Consider the following 23141-nt stretch of genomic DNA (forward strand, 5'->3'; position numbering starts at 1 on the left):
AACTTGAGTGCTAACATTCTGAGTTCAGAGCATACAAAGTCATCTCTGAATTAGATATGCTGAAATCCACATTTTAGTTATGGTTGATTTAGCTCCCTCATGTAGTTTGAGCATAAATGAGAAGTCTTCTTTTCTACTTTTTGTATAATTTATGTAGAGAAAAAAATCTGTGGAGTACTATTTCCTGCAAGGTACAACATTAATGACTAGGCTACATCAGCATCCCCAATGGGAATGAGGGCAGGAGTGGGATGCAGTGAACTTCAAGCCACCATTATGCAAGCTTGTTTACACACAAATGGCTTAATACTGTATTGTAAGTGAATGTAGCATTACCTTAGCCTCCATTTAGAGAACTGATATTCTTTAAAATAATTATTATGAGTAGGTTGCCAACTGAGATGAGCACTGCTAAAGTGCTTTTTTCTATTACATGCAGACAAGTGTAGAGAATTGGGGGAGGGGGAGTTGTTCTTGTTGTCAGCATGTGGTTTTAAGTCTCACCTTTCATATATGTAAATCTAAAGTAGCTATATTTATTATGTGTTTGAAAACATTTGTTCTTAGCAACAGAAGAGTTAGACTGGATGCACTTCTAGAACTTATAAACCCTAGGAACTAAGAGATCAAACAAAACTAAAAATTCTCAAGGTACTTGAGGAGCAGGCATCATTGCACAATGATGCTCTTGGGACATTCAGATAAATGACTTCTGGTCTTCTGCATTTTTCTGCAGAGCAAAAAGTTTAACATACCTCACCATGTCAGAACCATAACAACACTCCCCACCGCCACAAAAAAATGGTTTCTGCAGATTTTGTTTTGAACAATTTGCTTTGTTGAATTTAAAATAAACTGTTCATCAGAAACAATGAAATTTGTGGGTAGATTGCTATATTCTTAATAATCTAACAAAGTAAAAAAGTTTTATTTTGTTCTTGCTTGCTTGCAGAACGTATGCTATCTCTGTAGCATATGCATTTCTTAGTTTTCTTTCTGTTCCATAATTATAAAAAGTAATTGAATAGCTTATTTTCCCATGTAATGTGCAAAGCAGAAAATTGTAGTTCAATTGTAATCATAGAATGCAAATCAAAACTATAAGGACCAAATTAAATGCTTGTTCATTTTCTAAGATGTTTCGGGGGGTTACAGGAGAAACATATTCTCAGGAAAAAGACATGATTCCAGGAAAACAAGATTACTGCAATGGGAAAGTATGAATTAACTTTTTTTGGTTTTGATGAAGCAGTTTTAGAAGAGAAAGTTATTTTATATGGAGTTTTTTTTAAAAAAAAAGCAGAAAGGGACTTTTAACATTTTCCCTTAACATGACATCCCTGATTAAAATCACCTCCATGAGCTACTCTTAGCTCCAGCTGGGAAGCTACCATTGTTGCCAATAGAACCTTTCCTCTCAGGGGAATAGCAGATTGAGGAGAGCTGTTTCATGAAAGAGACTCAGGTTGAAGCTGCCTACAGTAGCTTCAGAAACAAATTTGGGTCACGTGTGAACTTCATCCAACTCAGAGCTTCCTCTGAGTTGGATTGAAACAAAGTCAAGTCTAGTCAGATTCCAACAGGCATGGTGGAAAGGTGGCTGGGTGAGTAAGGAGCAGTAGTTCAGTAGAAGCAAGAACTCTTTAATGGGGTACCCCAATCCTTGGAGGGGCAGGCAAGGCATACAACCTCCCTCCAACCATGACTAAGGCTTTTACCCAACATTTTCCCCACCGGAGTTGTACCGATTGCTATGGGCTAGGCAAAAACCCCAATGTCAGCCAATGAACCTGAAGGACAAATTCCTCCCCAGCCCCGAATGTGGTGACTAATCTTAATCCATAGTAAGGTCAGGAAAGCTACTGATGACTACGAATGTGGTGACTAATCTTAATCCATAGTAAGGTCAGGAAAGCTACTTCTGTGATGGTAGCCTAGCTGAAGGGAGGGTGGGAGGGAGATCCAAAGGAAACCAGAATACTAGATGGGGCATTCCTTTTATATTCTGGTGGTGGACCTGAGTGAAGTCCTGAGGGTCCTGGTCAGGCCTGCGTCCAGAATGTGCTCACCCCCTGGTCTGGTTGCCATTGGCTAATTTGGCAACCAGACCAATCCAACTGTTCCCCTGGCCAGCAGAAGAGACTGTTGCATCTCCCGATGGCTGAGGACCTGGCAGGGAGGCAGTTGGATGGTGCTGTGGTGCAACTGAAAAGCGGTAAACAGAATTTAGGAGCATGGGAGAATGATTTCTTTCCTAATTGATTCTACGTCTTTTATCAAAGTGCCCTATGTGTGGCATATGGATCTGTTGTTGATAAGGGACTTCTGTGAGAACTGCATAAAGATGAGATGCTTACACCTTGTTCGAAAAGGTCTTAAGTATGCTCATTATGTTTAAGGTGTCTTTTCCATCTTTCATCTGTAGATGACAGAATTCAAATCCAGATTTTGCTTTCCCTTTTCATCTTTTAACAAAGAATGCTTACTTAGGTTTTCCCATTTATCAGGTATTGTCTAAACGTGTGATTTATTTTACCACGCTGAAATATTTTATTTATATATAATTCAATATTTACAATAAAAGCATGTACATGGCACCATCAGCTTGCATTTATGCAGACCAAAGGCTTGGGATTTTGAAATAATATATTGCTTGCAGAAATTTATTTAAAATCTGTCTAAATAGGAGAAAATTGGATCTTTGTTATCTGTTTTCTGAGGCAAGATTATTTCTAAATCCCCAACTAGGAACAGATAATAAACCTAGGAGAACCCCCAAGGTGAAAACATAGATGAACTGTTTCTTTACTCAGGAGAGAACAGAAGAGAAAATTGTTTAAAATTTACCCTTTTCTCACCACAAAAGATTGCCTTATAACAAAGGTATAAATAATCCAGTTTTGTGAAGCATGGATGCTAAGCTTTTCTCTGATGTCAGCTTCTATAAAATCACTTTAAAAATCTGTCAGAAACATAATCAGAAATGCCCTTTGATCTAGTTTGCTGCTTCACGCCTGTTCCCATTCCATATAAAAATGCACTAGGTGCAATAAGTGTAAAACATAAAGGACCATATCTCAAAATAATTGCTGAGAGCTTACAATTCCCTTTTATACCTTTCAAAATCAGCCTAGCACCTTTTCTGATTCCCCCCTAATTACAAGAGACAAATACGGTCATGCTAGTACCTTCTATGTAATGCTAAATGGTAGTACTGGCAACAACACTGATGAAGTTACTAGGTTCCTAAACTTTCCCCCAATCAAAACCAAAGAAATAACCATTTTGTTCTGACCCCCCCCCCCATAAGGTAAAGGGTAAAAGGACCCCTGACCATTAGGTCTAGTCGTGACCGACTCTGGGGTTGCGGCGCTCATCTCACTTTACTGGCTGAGAGTGCCGGCGTTTGTCCGCAGACAGCGGGGTCATGTGGCCAGCATGACTAAGCCGCTTCTGGTGAACTAGAGCAGTGCACGGAAATACTACTGTCTTAAATATATTTTAACTAATTTTTATTTACTTTTTGTTACTCTAAAACAAATTCCATTCTCCTCCCCCCCCCCTTTGCTGTCTTCACACCACCATTTCCCCAATAGTGACGGTTTCTATGAGGTAGGCAAAAAACAAATGGCCAAGTGAAAAAAAATCCTGCCCAGCCCTGAATTCAGCTGCCAACAATGTCCATATCGAGGTCGTAGCGTAAGCAAAAACCAATATAGAGGGAGAGAGATCTGGCGAAACAAGGTGGTTGAAGAGGAGAGTCGAGGTGGGTGGCAATTTATCCCCCTGGGAGCTGGCCCAAGTAGCACTCATTGGCCAGTTGGGCCCACTTCCCGGGGAACATCCACATGTTAGCCGCTGACATTGGCCAATCACCACTGGTTGGCCGGCTTCACAGCTAGCTGCCTAATCACTGGTATGACCGAGGCCTGGTTGCGATACCGCCCACCTTACAGGGGTGTCCTTTTAAAGTTCAGTGCTGTGGCGTAGATAGACTCCAAGCTTTTCTGATATTGAAAGACAAAGTCCTTGAAATGTGACGCTGGCTTCATTAGAGAGCCAGTGCAGTGTAGACTCCATGCTGTAGATAGAGGACAGTGGTGAACCTTAGGGTCTCAGATTTCAACATCTCCTTGCATGATGCCAAAACGCTCACCTCTTGCCTTCCATTTTACCTCACAGTTGTGGTGCTCCCTGCAGCACCCCTGAGACTCTGTGCCCACAATTTAAATAATTAGCCAAGGAAGCAATCCCTTTGTCGGTCTATTTCCCTGACCATGAATTCTGTTGGATTTTTATCTGTTCTTGCAGCCATTCCTCTCTTACTAGCTTTGCTTGAACTGCTTTTTTCTGAGCAAGATTTCTCAGTGAGTAAAGCTTATAGATGTAGTGCAAGAAATGGGATCCTCTTTAGGGAGGGTCCTGGTTGCGCGCAGGACCCTGAGACACCCCCCACCAGGTTAGGGTTCCTGGGCGTGTTACAGCCCTCTCCATTGGCCCCCCCTTGATCGTGCCAGGCCTTTTGGGCCAATCATGGCAATCACACGTTCATTGGGGGCTATAAAAGCAGCAGCGCAATGTAATTGGGGCACTTGCTTCATGCTGCCGAACGCCCACCCTCCTGTCCCTATGTGTAGGTTGTGCTGCTTTGGCCTTGCTTTGGACATTGGTTGGTCGCCTGTTTTGGAATGGGGACCGGGTAGGAATTTTTCCGTTTGGCAAATTGTCAGTAGCCACTTGGTTTTTGCCTGCCCCCAGCACTTGTCACAACTTTGTAAGGTCTGGCGGTTAGGCATTGGCTTATTGAAATGTGTGGGAGGGGAGGTACGGCCATCACCTGCCCCTCCAGGAATAGGATATTCCGGTAAAGGAATCTGGGGGTCCTGGATCTCGTTCGAAGTCTGCTTGAGGGGCTAGGGCCATGCCAGGACCACAGGAACCCCGGAGTGAGCTTTGGTTGATCTTCATCAATGTTGCTCATTTGGTGTTTACCCTTCAGACTACCAGCCAGAGAGGCAGGAGTCAGTTATAGTCTGTTGCCTAAATTTTGCCCATTAACTTAAACCAAAATTATGTGTCACTGTGCAGTTATTTTGGGGAAGGTATTGGGGGCCTCGAGGCGCAAACATTTGTGCCTGTTACAGGCTGATGAGCATGATGCTGTGCATATTGGCAGCACAGTGCTGTGGCAGCCAGTAAGTGAGGTTTAAAGCACAATAGTGGCTTCTTGATGCTTTTGTTTTTTAAAAATCTGCCAAAACACTAGAAGCAACATAAATACTATGGCAATATTATTTTAATTAATAAGAATTAGAAGCAAAATTAGGTTTTGTTAAAACCCAAGAGAATGGGTTTATCTCAATTTCCACTTGTTAATCAGATATATGTCTCAAAACAATACCTGGGGTTCATTTGCAGGAGAACTGACATGAAAAATGATACATAAGCATATGAGGGGAAATCACTCCTTCAGGTAGATTCAATCAAGAGTGAAATGATATTATGTGCTAACATTTCCCACAGTGGTACAGAGCTAATAGAGCATGGGATATATGGACACAGAAGTCAAGAGAGACAGAGAGATGATATGTGTATTTCCCACAACTTTAATGAAAAATTTAACTCCCTTTGTAAAGTTAAGTGTTTTCCTCTGTGCAAATTGTTACATTTTGTAGATTATAATGTTAGCAATGGTATGTTTGTGCAACCTTGGAAATTAAAAATGCATACAAGTAAACAAGACGTGTACATGTTTCCCCTCAATATATGCTACATTATTTGAGGAGCTTACAGTAAAGTATATAAAAACCTTTATGGACTGATGTTGAGAATACATTTTGGAATGTATTCCTTAAAGTATAACCAGCAATGTTTGTAGGTGTGTTTGGTAAACTGTTATGATCAAAGTATCATGACTATGTATAACACTCATATTTTTAAACATTAATAATACTTTAACTTTTATTAGGCTTTGACATCAACCCCCCAATGAATTTGTTTAAATTTATTAGTTCAAGTTCCCTATCCATGGACTGATTCACCCCTAATTGTTTTATTATCCATCAGAAGTGTCATTTTTATCTTCTTATTTTCTTAATATCTTCTCTCAGCTAGCAGAATCTATCATGACATCTGATTTCCAACGGGTAAGCTGCTGTCAACCTGACCCCATTAGTTGACATTTTACCATATGCTCACAAATAGTGTGAACATTACCCTTTTCCTTTCTAGTCTCCTTCTGCTCTGTGTTTGTGTTTGACTAGATAGTGCTGAAGGTGACTTCTGAGATTAATCAGTCTGATGCTACTGACAATCACATATAATGCTTAAAGAGATAAGGTTCATCAGTATGTAAGGAGGGGTGGAATAAATAGATTCCTAGTAACCTTTTTAGAACTATATAATTATATAAAAGAGACCAGGCTCACTTTAATGGAGTACACTGGATTGGGGAGAATCTGGCTTGCTAGAAAACATAGATGTATTTCAATGATTTATCCACAATATTTCCTGTAATTAACGTCAGCATCTTTAGATGCTCCAGATTAAATATTCGCAAGTGCAAATAATTTGTGTAATTCCATAGTTCCTGTTTCTGCAAATCCTTACCTATTTCCTCATATGGACTTTGTGGAATATTCTTTTATTTTTTTTACAGGAAATATAAAATTTCTCCAATTATCTCCAACCAGTGATACATTATAGTGGCATATTGTTGCCATCACAAAAACCACACAGTTCCTTACCTGCCTATCCACTCTCTGATGTTTTTCAAGTGAGTTCGTTCTTCATTAGGCCTTTAGGAAACAGTTTTCAGTTTGAGTCCTCCGTCAAGTTGCTTTTCTTAAGCCTCATGCTTTTAAATTTACACTGAAAAACCTCTCATTTGTTCTTCCTATTAAACTGCCCCTGTAACAATTTTATTGGCATTTGGATAAGTTATCTCACTCTTATGGTGCATCTCCATTGCTTTTATACCCAGATAAAAGCATGTCCTGTATACATTGGGATTGCGATATCCTGTGTATTAGCTCCCTCAGATCAAGGGGAGATGCCTTGCTTTGCATTCTGTTTTTCTTGTGATATTGATAGAGCAGTGTTTCCCAACCTTTTTTGGGCAAAGGCACACTTGTTTCATGAAAAAAATCTCGAGGCACACCACCATGCCAGATGGGGAAAGGTCACTTTTTACTTATGTAAAAAAAAAAAAAAAAATAGTAACAGCATAGAAGGTAATGGTTAGGCTAGCATCCCTCTTCCAAATATGCTAGGTTTTTATTTGCAGGGACTGTTCTACATGGGAAAGCATTCAGCACTGTCATTCTCCCATCTGCCATCTGAATTGGTACTATTCTGGGTCAACTTACTCTGCTGCATGTGTAGATGAAAATGGCACCAAGTGTGGGGGGTTTTGGCCCTCTCTGAAGTGCTTCTCTGCAAGATATGGTAGGATGTGTTACACAAGTAAACACTTGCAGGGTATGATAAAGAGAGCATTCCAAGAGTGACTTGGGATGCTATGAAGATGCTGCAAAAGTGGGCATGTGATTATTGCACGCCTTAAGCTAATGCTGAATACCCAAGAGTGTACAACTGGACTGCTGAATCCTAACTGGGTGTACTGAAAAGATGCTGGATGAGACCCAGACCAATAGTACCTGCAAAAGCAGCGTTATTAAAAGCAGCTTTCCCTTTGAACATCTCTTTGTTCAAAGTGCATCTGAAAGCCTAATGACCCACTGGTTCCTTAGGAGTGAGCTTTAATGCAAGGATTTTGATGTTAATCCATGGATCAGATGTGTGTGTGTGGATAATCGCATTGTTGGACAGTCCTTTCTGCCTGTTGGCCGTTAGCCAACGACCCCCTCCTCCGCCTGAATGAAATGTGCCCCGTGGGAGCGTTGGGACATCAGAACCACAAGTTATAGTTATCAGGGGCGCCGACTTATAAAAAATATTGGGGGGTCCTGCCGCTGGTTCGCTCGGGTAGCCGGGAGAACGCAGTTCAAGGTGGCGGTGTTGGGGAGAGACCCTCGCTCAGGGCGCCACGAGACTTGGCGGCCGGCGGCCTATCTGGGGGGTTTTGGAGCATATTTCGGCGGAGCGATTGGGGAGGAGGGGGCTTGTTGCCGGATTCTTCAGCTGGGCCGGAGATCCGCTGCTGGGGGTCCCTGGGCCGAGTTGTGAGCACGGCCTGCTGAAGGGAGATCCAGCCGAATGCGCGACGGGGACGGCCGGGGCTCTCCGGCTAGGGCGCGCGGCTGGCTGGCTGGCGAGGGAGCAGGTGGGGAGGAGGCGGGGGTCCTCACTCTCTTAGGAAACACACCCGCGCGCCCGATTGCCACGAAGTCCGAAGGGTGCGTGTGTGGAATTAAAAAGCAAAAACGAGATACGGGCAGGGCAGGCAAAGAGTTTTCCGCAAGAGGATGGAGGGCAGGTTGAAGAGAAAATCACTCAGGATGAGACAGTCAAATCAGCCATGATAAAATGGGCTCAGGATATTGGGTATAACATCATGTTTGAGGACTGGGAAAGGTTATGGACCACCGGAATGAAATTCACGGCATGTAATGCCTTGAAGGAAAATATTATGAAAATGATTTATAGGTGGTACATGACCCCAGTCAAGCTTGCAAAAATATATCACCTGTCTGATAATAAATGTTGGAAATGTAAGGAGGCTGAAGGGAAATTCTTTCACCTCTGGTGGACTTGTCCAAAAGTGAAGGCCTTCTGGGAAATGATCTATAATGAGTTAAAAAAGGTATTTAAGTATACCTTTCCCAAGAAACCAGAGGCCTTCCTCTTGGGCATTGTTGGCCAGAAAGTGTTAAAGAAGGATAGAACTTTCTTTATGTATGCAACTACAGCAGCAAGAATACTTATCGCAAAATATTGGAAGACACAAGATTTGCCCACACTGGAAGAGTGGCAGACGCAATTGATGGACTACATGGAACTGGCTGAAATGACTGGCAGAATCCGAGATTTGGGAGAAGAAACAACGGAAGAGGACTGGAAAAAATTTAAGGACTATTTCCAAAAGCAATATAAGTTGTGTGAATGTTAAAAATTTACACGATTCGGAAACTATAGCTTCAGCAATTAGATTTGGGAAACAGGAAATTATATTTTAAGTAAGAAAAGGTCAAAATCTAAGGTAATACTATGTTTAATTTAAGATATAAGTAACTGATGAAAAGTATGTTAAATTTAGAGGTATAGTATTTGAAAAGTACAAAATAAGGTACGAAACAAGGTAATAATTTGCTGATATCTTTATTATAAAGAATGCAGGGTAAGGGAGATGCGAGGAAGTCCAGTTAGTTATATAAAAAATGTGTTGAATGGTTGGTTTTCTTTTCTTCTTTTTCTTTTTTTCTTTTTCTTGTTCTTTTACTTTTTTCTTCAGTGTATGTTTCTAACTTTGTATTTGAAAACTTAATAAAATATTTATATATAAAAAAAGGGAAATCCTTTCGCTTTTCTGGGGTGCAGGGAAGTCTCAGAGCCGGAGGTTGGGGAAGGGACCCCCTTTGCTCTGCCCTCTTCTCCCGTCTTAGATTCGCAGGGGGGTCCCCGCCCGAGCTTGCCTGGCCACCGGGCCACACAAGGGCCGCGCTCTACGCGGCGCACCTTGCTAGCCGCGCAGCTGTCCTCCGCGGCTGCGGAGCGGCCCTGCGCCGGTGCCCAGCCCCTCTGGGCGCCCGCTGCGCTGCCAATGACAAGCGGGCGACGTCGCGGGCAGGGAAGGCGTCGCTTTCTTTCCCGATCCTTCATCCTCCCAGTCTTCCAGCCCTTTTTTGGGTTGGAAGCTCGTCTCGTTCGCCCTTCTCCTTTCTTCACCCTGCGTGCAATTTTCCTCCCTCGTCTCCCTCCCCATTTCTCCTTCCTTCCTTCCTGACTGACGGGCTCGGGCTTCGGCTCGGGCTCGGGCAGCCACAGCGTCGGCGGTGTTGGCGATCGGCGGCGCGGGGGGATGGCCCTCCCGGGGGAGCCGGCGCTGCTCAATGGGGTTGCCAAGGAGACAGGCCGGCCGCCCCCCTCCCCCGGCCCGGCGCCCCCCGCCGCGCCGGTGCCCGTTATCGAGCTGGTGCGCGCCGGGCGCCCTATAAAAGCCGCGGACGCGCCAAGCTCCCTCTTCCGCCGCGCAGGAGCGATGCCTCTCTCTGGCTCTCCCTCCGCGCAGGCTGAGGGAGGGAGGGAGTGGCGCGTGTGACCCGTCTCTGCTGGGAGACCAAACCCAGCGAGGCAGAGTCGCGCGGAGGCGCCCAGGCAGCGCTGCCGGCTGCGAGGAGGAGCGCCAGGCAGCAGCAGGAGGCGCGGCCTCTCCTCGCCGCCGCCGCCCCGCCTCTCGCCGCCGACTCGCCCGCCTCCCTCCAGGCAACATCTCGCGGCACACTAGGCAACGTCTGGCGGCACACTAGTGTGCCGCGGAACACCGGTTGGGAAACACTGTGATAGAGAAACAGAGTAAGTTCTGTGTTCTGGAATTCCAGATATGCGAAGCCACTTCCTTGCTTTATTTTTGTTGCTAGGTAAAAACACAGTATCATGGAGGAGAGGGCTATGAATGGCTACCAGTGACTGTGTGTTACCTCGAGTATTAGGAGTGCTATACCTCTGAATACTAGTCACTGTGGTACCTGAGTAGGAAGATTATGCTGTGGAGATCATGTGCTGCATTCTGGCTTCCATAAGCATCTTATCCACTATGAGAGCAGGATGCTGAACTTTGGTTTGATCCAGCAGGGCTCTTACGTTCATTCAAAATTGCTATGATAAGATTGGTGCATCTGCTGACAGTTTTGCCGTTGCTGTTTTTATATATTGTTTGTGTAGGATTTGAAAACTTTACTAGCCTATTTAAGAAGTATTTTTGTGGAAAGGTGGACAATTTCTGAAATAAACCCCCAGGGTTTGTGGTGGAAACAGTTCATATCTAATAACTGCAGACCACATATGCCAAAGATGTTATTCCAAACTAGTTGCACATTTCTGCCCATTTATTGTAAAAATATGTGTACGGCACAATTCATCCAAACAGATCCCAGGCAGTGTTAAATGGGCATGAATAAATCTGTCATGCCAAATACAACAAAACAAAACAAAGCAATAAAACGTTAACATTCATAATAAATTAGCAAAATAAGAGGCAGCAGTAAAACTTTAAAACTATAATGCGTGACTACTTAAAACACTTGGGCAAATAAAAAAATATTTCAACATGCTGCACAATATTATCATAATGTCAGCACATTCCAGAGTGGGTGTGCCATCACAGAAAAGGCCCTCTCTTTTGTAGCCGTTATTTAATAAATAATAAAAATAATACCGTACCTCTAGGAAGGTACAATCCATGACTAATAAATGTTGTGGGAGCAGCATGGGCCATGCAGTCTGTAAGGCAGCTGGAAAAGGCACCTTCTTTGCCCTACCGCCGCCATGTCTTCAGTTCAAAAGCTCTGAACCAAGACCCAGGGAGCTGCCATGCTATGTATCAAGGAACTGTGCAGTTCTTTCTCTCTGCAGTCATCAATATCAAGACAGAAGATAGGTCATTAAACGGTCAGTCTGCTTAGTTTTCACTAAGCATGTAACTTCTGGTTACATAAGGTTAAGAGTTCTCCAGCACATCTAGAAGTCCAGCAGCCAGCCAGTGTCCATGAGGTGATAACATGTGACATGGTGGCCTCTTGATTCTGCAGCCTGTCACATACATTTGCACAGAAGCAGAGGGCTTTCCCAATCTATCTGAGACAGAGGTAATATCATGATCTACTTACCACTGTAAAAGCACCCACAAGGTTCTTTCTGCTTAATAGAATCTCATCGTTCCACAGCATCAACCCCCATTTGAATTCCAAAAATGAACTGTTCTCTGAAGTGACGCTTTGGATGCACATCCCCATCAAAACCACCTACAGGCAGCCTGGTTGTCATATTAGAATAATAAGTCTGCTTCCTTGCAAGGCTTCCAAGTGCCCACTTTTTATTGGAAGACAGTAAACTTGGCTGCTTCGGAATTATGTAATATGAAAGATGATATTTCAGATAGATAGCTTATAGGGCCTGAAGATGCTGTTATGTGGATACAGCTGTAAATCAGTATTTTTTTTTTCTTGTAAGAATTAACTGAAGCTTAGAGAGGAAAAGTGTTTCCTGTTACTATTTTTGTTTTACAGAGCCATATTCGTTTAGTACTGCTGCTGGATAACTAATTGCTCCATTTTTTTCCAATTTTGTTAAAGGATATAGTTTCTATTTATAATGATTTCCTGGAGGGAGAATTGTATCTAATGAAATGGAACTTTGTGCTGACTAAAAAAAAAGGTTTCTTAAGAAAAAGAAACTTAATGGCTTGAAATCAGTAAAATACTGTATTTTGTAATTTAATTCTGAAATAATTTGCATATGTAAATGAAGTTTCTTTCCTCTCAAACACATTTTGCTCAGTGCAAAGAAAACAAAAACAAACAATCTAGTTAACAATTTAACCATGCATTTTTTTGTTATGCAGGTGCAATGTAGGTGTGGTATATCTACATTTCCTTATATTCTTTAGATGTAATCTAAGGATTTAATTGTAGTCTTCACAAATGCATACATATAATGTACCAGCTTTACATAATCAGCCAGCATATCAGAATACTAATAACCTCTACTTCCTTGCTGAAAAATTCTGTACACTGATGCAACTTTAAACAATTTTCAATAAGTTATCATTCCAATCAGTTTTTATTTTATATTGGAATGCAGTTTAGTACTTTCTTCAAGCACCTTTAAATTAGATATTTGTTATGTAAGATAACACTAAGGTAAAGGTACCCCTGCCCATACGGGCCAGTCTTGACAGACTCTAGGGTTGTGCGCTCATCTCACTCTATAGGCCAGGAGCCAGCGCTGTCCGCAGACACTTCCGGGTAACGTGGCCAGCGTGACAAGCTGCATCTGGCGAGCCAGCGCAGCACACGGAAACGCCGTTTACCTTCCCGCCAGTAAGCGGTCCCTATTTATCTACTTGCACCTGAGGGTGCTTTCGAACTGCTAGGTTGGCAGGTGCTGGGACCGAGCAACGGGAGCGCACCCCGCCGCGGGGATTCGAACCGCCGACCTTTCGATCGGCAAGCCCTAGGCACTGAGGCTTTTACCCACAGCGCCACCCGCGTCCCTAAGATAACACTAATGGACCACTATTAATAACTTATACAGTAGAAGTGGCAGTCAGTAGGCTTATGAACTGTTGGAACCTGCCCTCTCCCTCTTGGTGGTGCCTAAGTGACTAAACTTTGGAAAGATGCAGATCTACAGGTCTGGTGGGATATGGGCTGATGGAAAAGAAGTCCCCGCTTGTGCACCATATGCTGAAGACAGCTGTGATGAGTAGCAAGTGGGGTGGAAGATGGTCTTCATCAGTTTACTGTTACCAAAATAACAGATATATGTTGTTTTTATCTGATGACATCAGTGGTAAAATGAGATTTTGTCAGGACCTGTCAGCTCCTAGAGCCTAAATCAGATGGGATCTCATTGGAAAAGAAAGGGATCCTCCTGTGGGAAACAAGGAGTTGGTTGCTCCTCTCACCTTTGGCTTCTGTAGATGATATATTTTTAAAAAATAAATGAATACAGAAAATTGAAGACTAACTGAAGTAACTGTGCTGCGTTATAGAATTCTAGTTTATCCTTTGCTTATATGTCGGCTTGCCGAACAACTTTGTAGATTGCATTGGCCCACAACCACTTAGTCTTTTATTTCAACAGATAACTAAAGGCAATTCAGATAGGTCCAGTATTCCATATCTACAAGTCCAGTTATTTTTGGAATTATTCACATTCTTTTTCCTTAGCTGATTCACATTATTCACATTCAGTTGCTGACTTCAGCAATTTGTTCCATATCTCAACCACACTTTTGTGTAAAGAATCTATAAAAGTTAGGAACCTGAAAATTAGATTTCCCTTGAACAGTCACTAACCACAAATATGGAAAATGTCTTAAAAGTCAGTGGCATTAGTTTTACATTTTTAAAAAAATGTTTGCTGTTGGTTCATATCATTTCACCTGGCATTTGGGAAAACTAGTTTACTTGAATGCAAAGGTTATGAAAGTGACAGTGACCAGGACGAAAGAAAGAAAGAAGGGAAGGAAATATATTCATTCAAAATGAATTTTAAAGATTGGGTACAACTTCTGCTCTAACAGTGTTTGAATAGACAATGATAATAACTCTACTATTTCTAGTATACTCTATAGTTGTAAAGAAATCAATATTTGAACACCATAGCATCTATTTTAAGGGGGGAAAGCAATGCCCCTGTTAGATACCTTAGTAATGAGTCCATAAAACCAATCAGCTTATCCTTCTCTTCTAATTCTTAGGAGCGATAGAGAAGGAATCCATTGTGAACAAACCTTTACACAGAATTCGACAGCTCTAACCTGACTGAATTTGGCCATCATCATGGCTAATTTTTATGGTGCATTGTGCCCAGCTGTTTTTCCTCACATTCTCATTTAAGAACTGATAGGTTTGCTGCTATGCTTAGTGCTCACCAAAGTTTTGGTTTCAAGTGATTGGCCATTTTGCTAACGTACTTGGTACTGGGCTGTTGTGTATCCTTCCTTGTTCTGTGGAATTGGCTTAATCCCAGAACATTTTGCTCAATAAGTCAGGACATTGACACACACACATATGCTATAATTATCTATTGTATTTATATATGGGTATTCCGGGCCACAGCACTGCAAGCCAGTGGTTACTGGGGGGAGGGGGTTGGTATACTGTAAGAGAGACATGACACCCTGCCTGGGATTGAAATAGCCACAACTTTTGTTGATTACAAATATAAATTAGATTTGGCATAGGCATTGCCTATGTATACTGAATCAGTTAGCTTGATAACTCCATTAGTGTTGATCCTGGTGAAAGGATTCCTCACGTTGACACAGATCTAATGCGGAAATACCACCAGGACACCATTCAGGGATGTTCTATGGCCTACCTTAGTCTCCTTCCTAGGGTAAAGGCAAAGGGACCCCTGACCATTAGGTCCAGTCATGACCGACTCTGGGGTTGCGGTGCTCATCTTGCTTTATTGGCCAAGGGAGCTGGCGTATAGCTTACAGGTCATGCTGGCCTTCCTGGGATACCTGAGTTTTATCCTGGATTTGGGGGGTGTGGCACCCCCATTCCCCCAGCTTTAGACTAAGGATCCAACCCAATGCCTTTTCCTGCTACATGTGCCTACCCCCTCCCAGCTGGCTTGCTGCCAAACCATTCACATCTGCAATCTCGTGGGCCCCAGTAAATGTTCATCAGCCAAGCCTGACTGCCTGCAGGCAACAGGGGTAGATCATAAGGCCAATACAAGTTCATTTTGACAGCGGTGATGGCAGGATGGCAAATAATCCACCCATTCAACCGAACCAGGATACTGTCTGAAATACTGACCTGTTCACCTTCTTTCAAGCAAGATTGATGCACTTCAACTCCAGTATGCCTCACCACTTCTGCCCAAAGTTGTGACAATTGCTGTGAGGAAGACAAAACTCCCAAACAGGTCCAATACGTCCACAGGCAATTTTCTCCCTGGCCCCGAATACGGCAACCATATATTTCCACCGCAAGGCTATACATGAGCCCGCTTACCTCCAGGCTGCCACAGCATACATGTGGGATTATTACTTTCCTGACTGTGCTGTCTGCTGGAAGTGCACCTGGCTTTTATGCCCGGCTGGCAGACCCCACAGAATTCTGGCCCTACCAGGTCCATCACCAGAGTATCACCCACCAGGCCCTAATTGGCCTGATCAAATTTTAAATTTTGGTGAGCAATGCCACCAGCCCCCCACAGCTGGCCAATGCCAAAGCTGACGTCAACTGTGGGCTCATTGCCTCTACTCCCTCATTCCCCAGCAACTATGCCAGGGCACAATCACCACCGCTGTCTGAGTTACAGTATGCAGCCTTTTTGTTTAAATGAGAATTCAGTACACATTTTTACATGGATTTGAGTTTTGCTAGTGGTTGTGAATTGGTTTGCCACCAAAACTCACAGAAGTGACTACCGTCGATGACACTGTTGTGGTCCATTAGTTCTAGGAAACTGGTTATGCATATGTATATAAACATGGTGTAACTATAAATATTTATTTGTGCTTTTATGCATATGTTTTGAATATAAACATGGCATATATATAAATACATATTTATGCTTTTAGGCAACACTACAAGACTTGGAACAAAGGCGCCCTCAGCTGGAAGAGTTAATAACAGCAGCACAGAATTTGAAAAATAAAACTAGCAATCAAGAGGCTCGAACAGTCATTACTGATCGAAGTAAGTAGTGGATTTTCTATGCCTATTATTTTACGTCTGTAAGAATACTAGGCTGTATCCAAAAAATTAAAGTGAGCTTAAGACCATTCACACAACAGGGCTTTCCTGACCTTTCTTCTGTACTGCAGTACTCGTTACCCCTGAAAACCCTCTTCTGGGAATTAGTGGATCCTCAGAAAAGACCTAGGCTTGCTGATCAGAAGGACGGTGGTTCGAATCCCCACGACGGGGTGAGCTCCCGTTGTTCGGTCCCTGCTCCTGCCGACCTAGCTGTTTGAAAGCACATCAAAGTGCAAGTAGATAAATAGGTACCGCTCCAGTGGGAAGGCAAACGGCATTTCCGTGTGCTGCTCTGGTTCACCAGAAGCGGCTTAGACATGCTGGCCACACAACCCAGAAGCTGTCTGCGGACAAATGCTGGCTCCCTCAGCCAGTAAACCGAGATGAGCACCGCAACCCCAGAGTCGTTCATGACTGGACTTAACGGTCAGGGGTCCCTTTACAGTGAGAGGAGAAAATCAGACAAAGAGCCAGTGTGGTGTAGTGGTTAAGAGTGGTAGTCTCGTAGTCTGGGAAACCGGGTTCGCGTCTCCGCTCCTCCACATGCAGCTGCTGGGTGACCTTGGGCCAGTCACACTTCTTTGAAGTCTCTCAGCCCCACTCACCTCACAGAGTGTTTGTTGTGGGGGAGGAAAGGAAAGGAGAATGTTAGCCGCTTTGAGACTCCTTAAAGGGAGTGAAAGGCGGGGTATAAAATCCAAACTCTTCTTCTTCTTCTTCTTCTTCTTCTTGTGCAAGCAGACATCCACTCACACAAGTCATTTTACCTAAATTTCAACTAGGACCCCATACCACAGTCCAGGTATCTCCTGAAAGTCCTCTTAACCCAGGAGAGGATTTTGGGGGCAAAATCTGCCTAACTCTGGATGTTTATATATCATATGTGTCTGTGACTCCCTATACCCATGTTTAATAAAATATATTGCAATTATGCATTCTAGTATTACTGATTACTCTTCCACATGCCAAACTTTTCTCATCCTTGCCATAACTACATCAAGTTGTTAACCTTAAAGAAGGTTGGTGGTTTAAGCCCACCCAGGGATGGCTGTGGGCAGGATTCTGCATTGCAGGGGGTTTGACTAAATGACACTTGGGGTCCCTTCCAAATCTACAATTATATATGGCTCTCTGAATAGGTAATCGGTGCTGGCTTTTGCTATCTGTATTAATATGGCTGAGCATGCTGCACCTGTAGTTTTAAGTCAACACAGCTTGATTCCAGACTACAGCTGCCAGCTGCTGAGAGATTCATAAGATTCACTTCTTGTCATTCAATAGTTCTGGAAGCTGCTTTGATTCCTTTCCCCTTGGGCTGCTTTTCTGACCAAAATCACTCCCAACAGCTTTACTGTCCGTGAAGTAAGAAGGTCCCCATATTTCTTTTACCAGAGGACAGAAAGGAGGTTTGTGGGTGGAGCATTTTGATGAACAAACTAACATGGGAGAAGTCATTGGCCTCTGTTCAGTCATATACCTTCGCTGCATTTTCTTTCTTTCTTTTTTAAGACTAGGAAACTTCTCACACATCTGTGAGTCTCTCAACTAAGTTCTTAGTTCTATGCCTTGGTGCTATTACAGCACTGAAAATTATGCAACTTATTTAAAAGCGCATATTAAATAGAAATTGTTATGCTATTTTGTTGATTTTCTTGTAGTTAATATACTATCATCAAAAAGGGTGTGTTTTCAAAAGAATTTAATGGCTGCATTTTATTTAGAATTGAAAATCCATGCTGCTGTAACTTTCTGCCACTCAAATTTAATGAAATATTCTCCAAGTATGTGATTGTTGGAGGCCTTAGCTGATGAAAGCTCTTCTGGAGTTAGCTATTATTCTTTGCCATGCATTGATTTCAAATCAGCACTCACAAGAGTAATCAGTCTACTTGAGAAGCATAATGAAATCATATGATAACTATGTGAGTGTGACATTTTTAAAGGAAAAGGCTACTACATTTATCTAAATGATACTATAATTTAGATTTGTGGGTTATTTTTCTTAATATGTTGCAAAGGTTGTCACTGGAACTATTTATTAAACATGGAAAACAAATTAAATAAATACACATTATTCACCAGAACTGCATTCCCTATATGAGAGTGGTTGATCTCAGTCACAAAGTTCTAATGTACAAAATAAATCTTAGCGAACTGATATGATCTTCTACTCTTTTTGATAAGGTCTGTTTAGCTAGACCATTGCACATATTTGCGAAAAGCATAAGCTGTGTAATTTCTTTCAGTTATGGTTTCCCATAAGACACCTGCACATATGTGAAGTTGTGTAAAGTGGGGAGCACCCTCTAAACACTCCTTCAACATCCTCTGTGTTTTTCTTCAATTCATACCAAAAATACTGTATCCAAAAATACTCAACTAGAATTGAAGCTCTGAGACCAGCAGGAGGCTGGAGGACATACAGGAAACGGGCTGCTGTGCTACAGAACACACCAGCTGTTAGCTGAGGAGGCTGAGCAGCATAAACAAAGCCACACTGTGCCTCTGATCTCTTTGGGGCTTCCTCCGCCCTCATTGATGTCCTCTTCAGGCTCCGGGGAGGGTCTCCTCATGACCCACAGGGATTCTCCAGCTTTCTCCCACCATTTCTGGGTTTGAATTTAATTATGTCCCAGCACTACATACATACGCAGTTGCAGGCAAGTCAGTCACACATAAGTGGGCAGGGACGGGGGCTCCTGTACTATGATTTTCTGCTCTTGATTTATTTGCATTTGTTAACCTTTTCGGTTTTTTGCAGTGCCTTTAAAACTAGAGTATTTGCTTTAAATATATCCATTCTCTAACACCAATTTATTTTTCCATTTTTCAATTCTGTAGACTCACCTTTTGAGCCTTTGCATTCTTCTGAATCTTTGTTGCTTGTTAAATATGTACAAATTCTTTTGTTTTACATCTTTGTGCTTTTCTCTTATTGCTCCATATTTATGGAGTTCATTGGGTGGTATTCAACAAAGGTTTACTTTGATTAGATCCATTGAAATTAATGAACATGATTTAGTTGGGTCCATTAATTTCATTAGACCTGCTGTGAGTAAAATTTAGTTGAATACCATCCAGTGTTAGTGTATATTTGGTTAATTATGTTTATGCTTATGTGAACTAGCAGGTGATCGCTAGCTGGGCCACATCCCATACCTACTTTAATAACTTTTTACACAAAATTCTGTAGTTTTCATCCAAATAGACCTAGCAATATATTACTAGCTAAAAAGAGCTTTGGCTCGAGTACACTGCAAAACATTTTAGGCTGTGTCTCAATCCAGAGCAATATAGTAATAAAAATACTTTTATTGAAAAACTTGCTGTCTGACAGCTTTATAGCAAAATCTTCAACCTATCATTCACTTACAGAAAAGGATATATGAAACCACCACTGTGAATTACAGCATTGCTGTTGATCATGGGATCTTAATGAAATAAGCATCGCCACTGTCACAGTGCTATCCATATCTCTTTCTCACAGGTTTTGACAATTGAACACCAGAAAATATTTAAATGCAAACATATATAGCCAAAGAAACAAAGGAAACTTGGACTTTATAGCTTTCATAGAACTTTAGACTATTGATGTAGTAATTCTGATAAATCTCCAATTCATGTTGGATTTGATTTAAAGTGAGTGTGTGTGTGTGTGTGTGTAAGACTATATACGTATAAACTGGAAAGACTATACAGACTTTCAAATAAATGTGTTACACATAATCTGCAAATAATTACAATAATTCATGTTCAGTTGTGCTTCATAGGAAATATTGTCATTCTGATTTGATTGCTCTAATTGATTACTTACATAATGCTTTATGCTAAAAAGCCTCAAAGCAATTTATGATATATATAATACAGTAAAAAATTAAAAATGAAGTCATATTAAAACAGGATACAGTATAATATTATTAAAAATGCACACTAAAACCTGGATTGAGTAACTGTAACAACAGTATCATTCAAGCTGCACCTAAGTCCGGTTAACTAAAAGCATTTATAACTACCACTGAAATGTAAGTAAAGTTGGTGCTAGGCCTGGGACATTCCAAAGATGTTGCGGTATTATGGAAAAGGACTATTCTCTGCTCACCACTCTCTGTACTTCTGGGCTGGTTTGTATGGGAAGAGGGTGATCCTTTAGGTATTGGGGTCCTGACCCACATAAGGCTTTAAATGTCAAAACCAGAAATAAGTCTGGAAACTAATGGTAGGCCAACGCAGACAAGCCAGAACTGGTGTTGTATGTTCACATCTTGACTGTTGCATTCTGTAATGACTGGAGCTTATGAACCATTTTCAAAGGCAGGCCCACAATTTACAGTAATCCAGGCTAGAGGTTATCAGAGCTGTTTATGGCCTACTGCAAGATCTTAAATGACCAACAACATAACCTACCACTGATCAGCCAATCAGCAGGAAGAAGCAGTGGGAGTCCAGACCCCTTTTAACAAATCCCAGCTGTTACCAGGTCTGTTACACTGCACAGGGGGAATTCCAGGGAGAAGAAAAATGTACACCGTTTCTCTCCTTGATACACGCACACTGGTGCTGGACCATGGAGTCCGTCATCATGGGTACGTAAGCAGGGGACGGAAGTTTATCCAGCTAAAGAAGAGTTACCCAATAGGGAAATGAGTGTGTGAAGTATCTCTGATCCTATACAAAATCCAGCCACTGAATGCACATTTCCCAAGGCTTGTTGGAGATTGTGCATAATGGCTGGAGAATATACAAATACAGCTGAGATATGCACATTCACTTACATCTGGGATTAGGGAAAATTGCTTTCCAAATCAGAGGGTTATCCTAGCATCTCTTTCTATTGGAGAAATTAAATACTGTCAGCACAAGGAGCATGATAAATTCTAAAGTCACTGCTTTATGATAAACTCTACTGTCACATTGTTACTGATAATGTAGCCACTGTCACAGATATGTTATCTCAAACAGTGCTTTCTTTATCTCATTCCAGCCTTCTTCCCATTAAGTGATGATCTGAGTTAAGAAATGCATCACAATTATATGTGATTAAACTTCATAATAGCCATAGTTTATCAAGCAATAAAAATTATGTAACTGTAAATATGAAATTGCTCTCATTATAGCAATATGAACACACACATATACACTGTATATTAATGTTGTAATCCAGAGTTTCCAAACTTTTCATGTTGGTGACACACTTTTTTTTGTGACACACTAATTAAGTTTTACTAGCACACCGGAGGTTAAACTAACCCCTTTCCAGCCCCAGGAGAAGCGCAGGTAGACTTCACGCGACACACCTACACACTGCAGCAGACATACTAACGTGTTGCGACCCACAGTTTGGAAAGCTATGTTGTAATCAATGAAGTGGGTCAGGCTATGCTGCACTTTGTTATTGGGGGTGTATTAAGAAAATTCTCACTTACTGCATTACCTTTGAATCTGTTCTTCCTGCCCGACCCAATACAGGATCATCATGATAATAATAAATTAATTTCCCTTCTTTGGGGTAACCTTAGTGTCCAAAACTAAAATTATTTTATTTTATTAATAAGGAACTAATGGTGAGCTTTAACTTCTTTTTTAAAAGAAAGAAAGATTTCTGTAAACTGTTTTAGGACAACCACTTCATGTCAAAACATTTAATAATACGGTTGTACCTTGGATCTTGAATGCCTTGCGACTCGAACATTTTGGTTCATGAACACCGCAAACTCGGAAGTGAGTGTTCCGGTTTGCGAACGTTCTTTGGAACCCGAATGTCCGACGTGGCTTCCGCAGCTTCCGATTGAGTGCAGGAAGCTCCCTGCAGCCAATCGGAAGCTGCGCCTTGGTTGTCAAATGTTTTCGGAACTTGAACGGATTTCCGGAACAGGTTCCATTCGACAACCAAGGTACAACTGTAAAAACAAAATATGTGGTTATATATTTTACCTTTTTATTCACAAATCCAGGGGCCATTCTCATTTTCCATTATTGTGGTGCCCAATTTAAAAATGATGGTTGAAAGCAATTTAAGTGACTAATCAGGAATCAGAATTGATGGCCTCTAATCCATTCTGAACACTTTATCTGTTGTAAAACATTTACTTTTCATATAAAAGGTGCATGTTAAAGTTAGCAGATGCTAATCTAAATGTTATGACAAGTGAGGAAATATTTCAGCTCTGCAGTCAGTCCTTTAAAGGGCAAAGCTTGCCAAAGAGTTTGCCAAAGAGATTTGTCTTGTGATGTAAATATTTCCATGTTGTGAGTGATAAACAGTACCAGGTGTCATCTCTGACATGTTCTCCATCACTTTGCTCTCATAGGTGCATTCTAAACTGTGTTTTTTCATGTGAATTGTTGTACATTAAAAAATTGTTCATTAAATCTTAAATGATAAAACCATTAATTTCCTAAAGATCAGATTTTGAAAAGGCAGGCACATCTTAACAGTGCCTGATTCTGTAAGTTTGTATGCCATCAAATGGTGGCATACAATTGATGGCTTTTCAGAGAGTATTCCAACAGAATGTGAGATGTTTTAAACAGTTTTATAATTTTGTGTGTGTGTGTGTGTGTGTGTGTGGTTTATTTAGCAAAATAAGTGTATGTGAGGCTTTTCTAACTTTCCAAAGTGACATAAATGACCATTTGTTTCTCTCTGCCCTCTCTGCTGAAAGACAATCTGAATATCTGATTGTTTAGGTAAACAATCAGATATTGTTTACCTAAAAAGGAATAGCCAAGATGCTGCTT

General features: G+C 41.7%; 1 protein-coding gene across 9 annotated transcripts in view; it reads left to right on the forward strand.

Annotated features, from left to right (window-relative positions):
* Positions 1-23141, forward strand: part of DMD (dystrophin) — a 985465-nt gene that overhangs the window by 702977 nt on the left and 259347 nt on the right. For all 9 annotated transcript variants that reach the window (XM_077927390.1, XM_077927397.1, XM_077927392.1 and 6 more), the window contains exon 52: positions 16226-16343. In XM_077927390.1, coding sequence (XP_077783516.1) covers positions 16226-16343 — 118 coding nt within the window. The remainder of the gene's footprint in view (positions 1-16225; positions 16344-23141) is intronic.

Source organism: Podarcis muralis, chromosome 4 (assembly GCF_964188315.1).
Source record: "Podarcis muralis chromosome 4, rPodMur119.hap1.1, whole genome shotgun sequence".
Lineage (NCBI taxonomy): Eukaryota > Metazoa > Chordata > Lepidosauria > Squamata > Lacertidae > Podarcis > Podarcis muralis.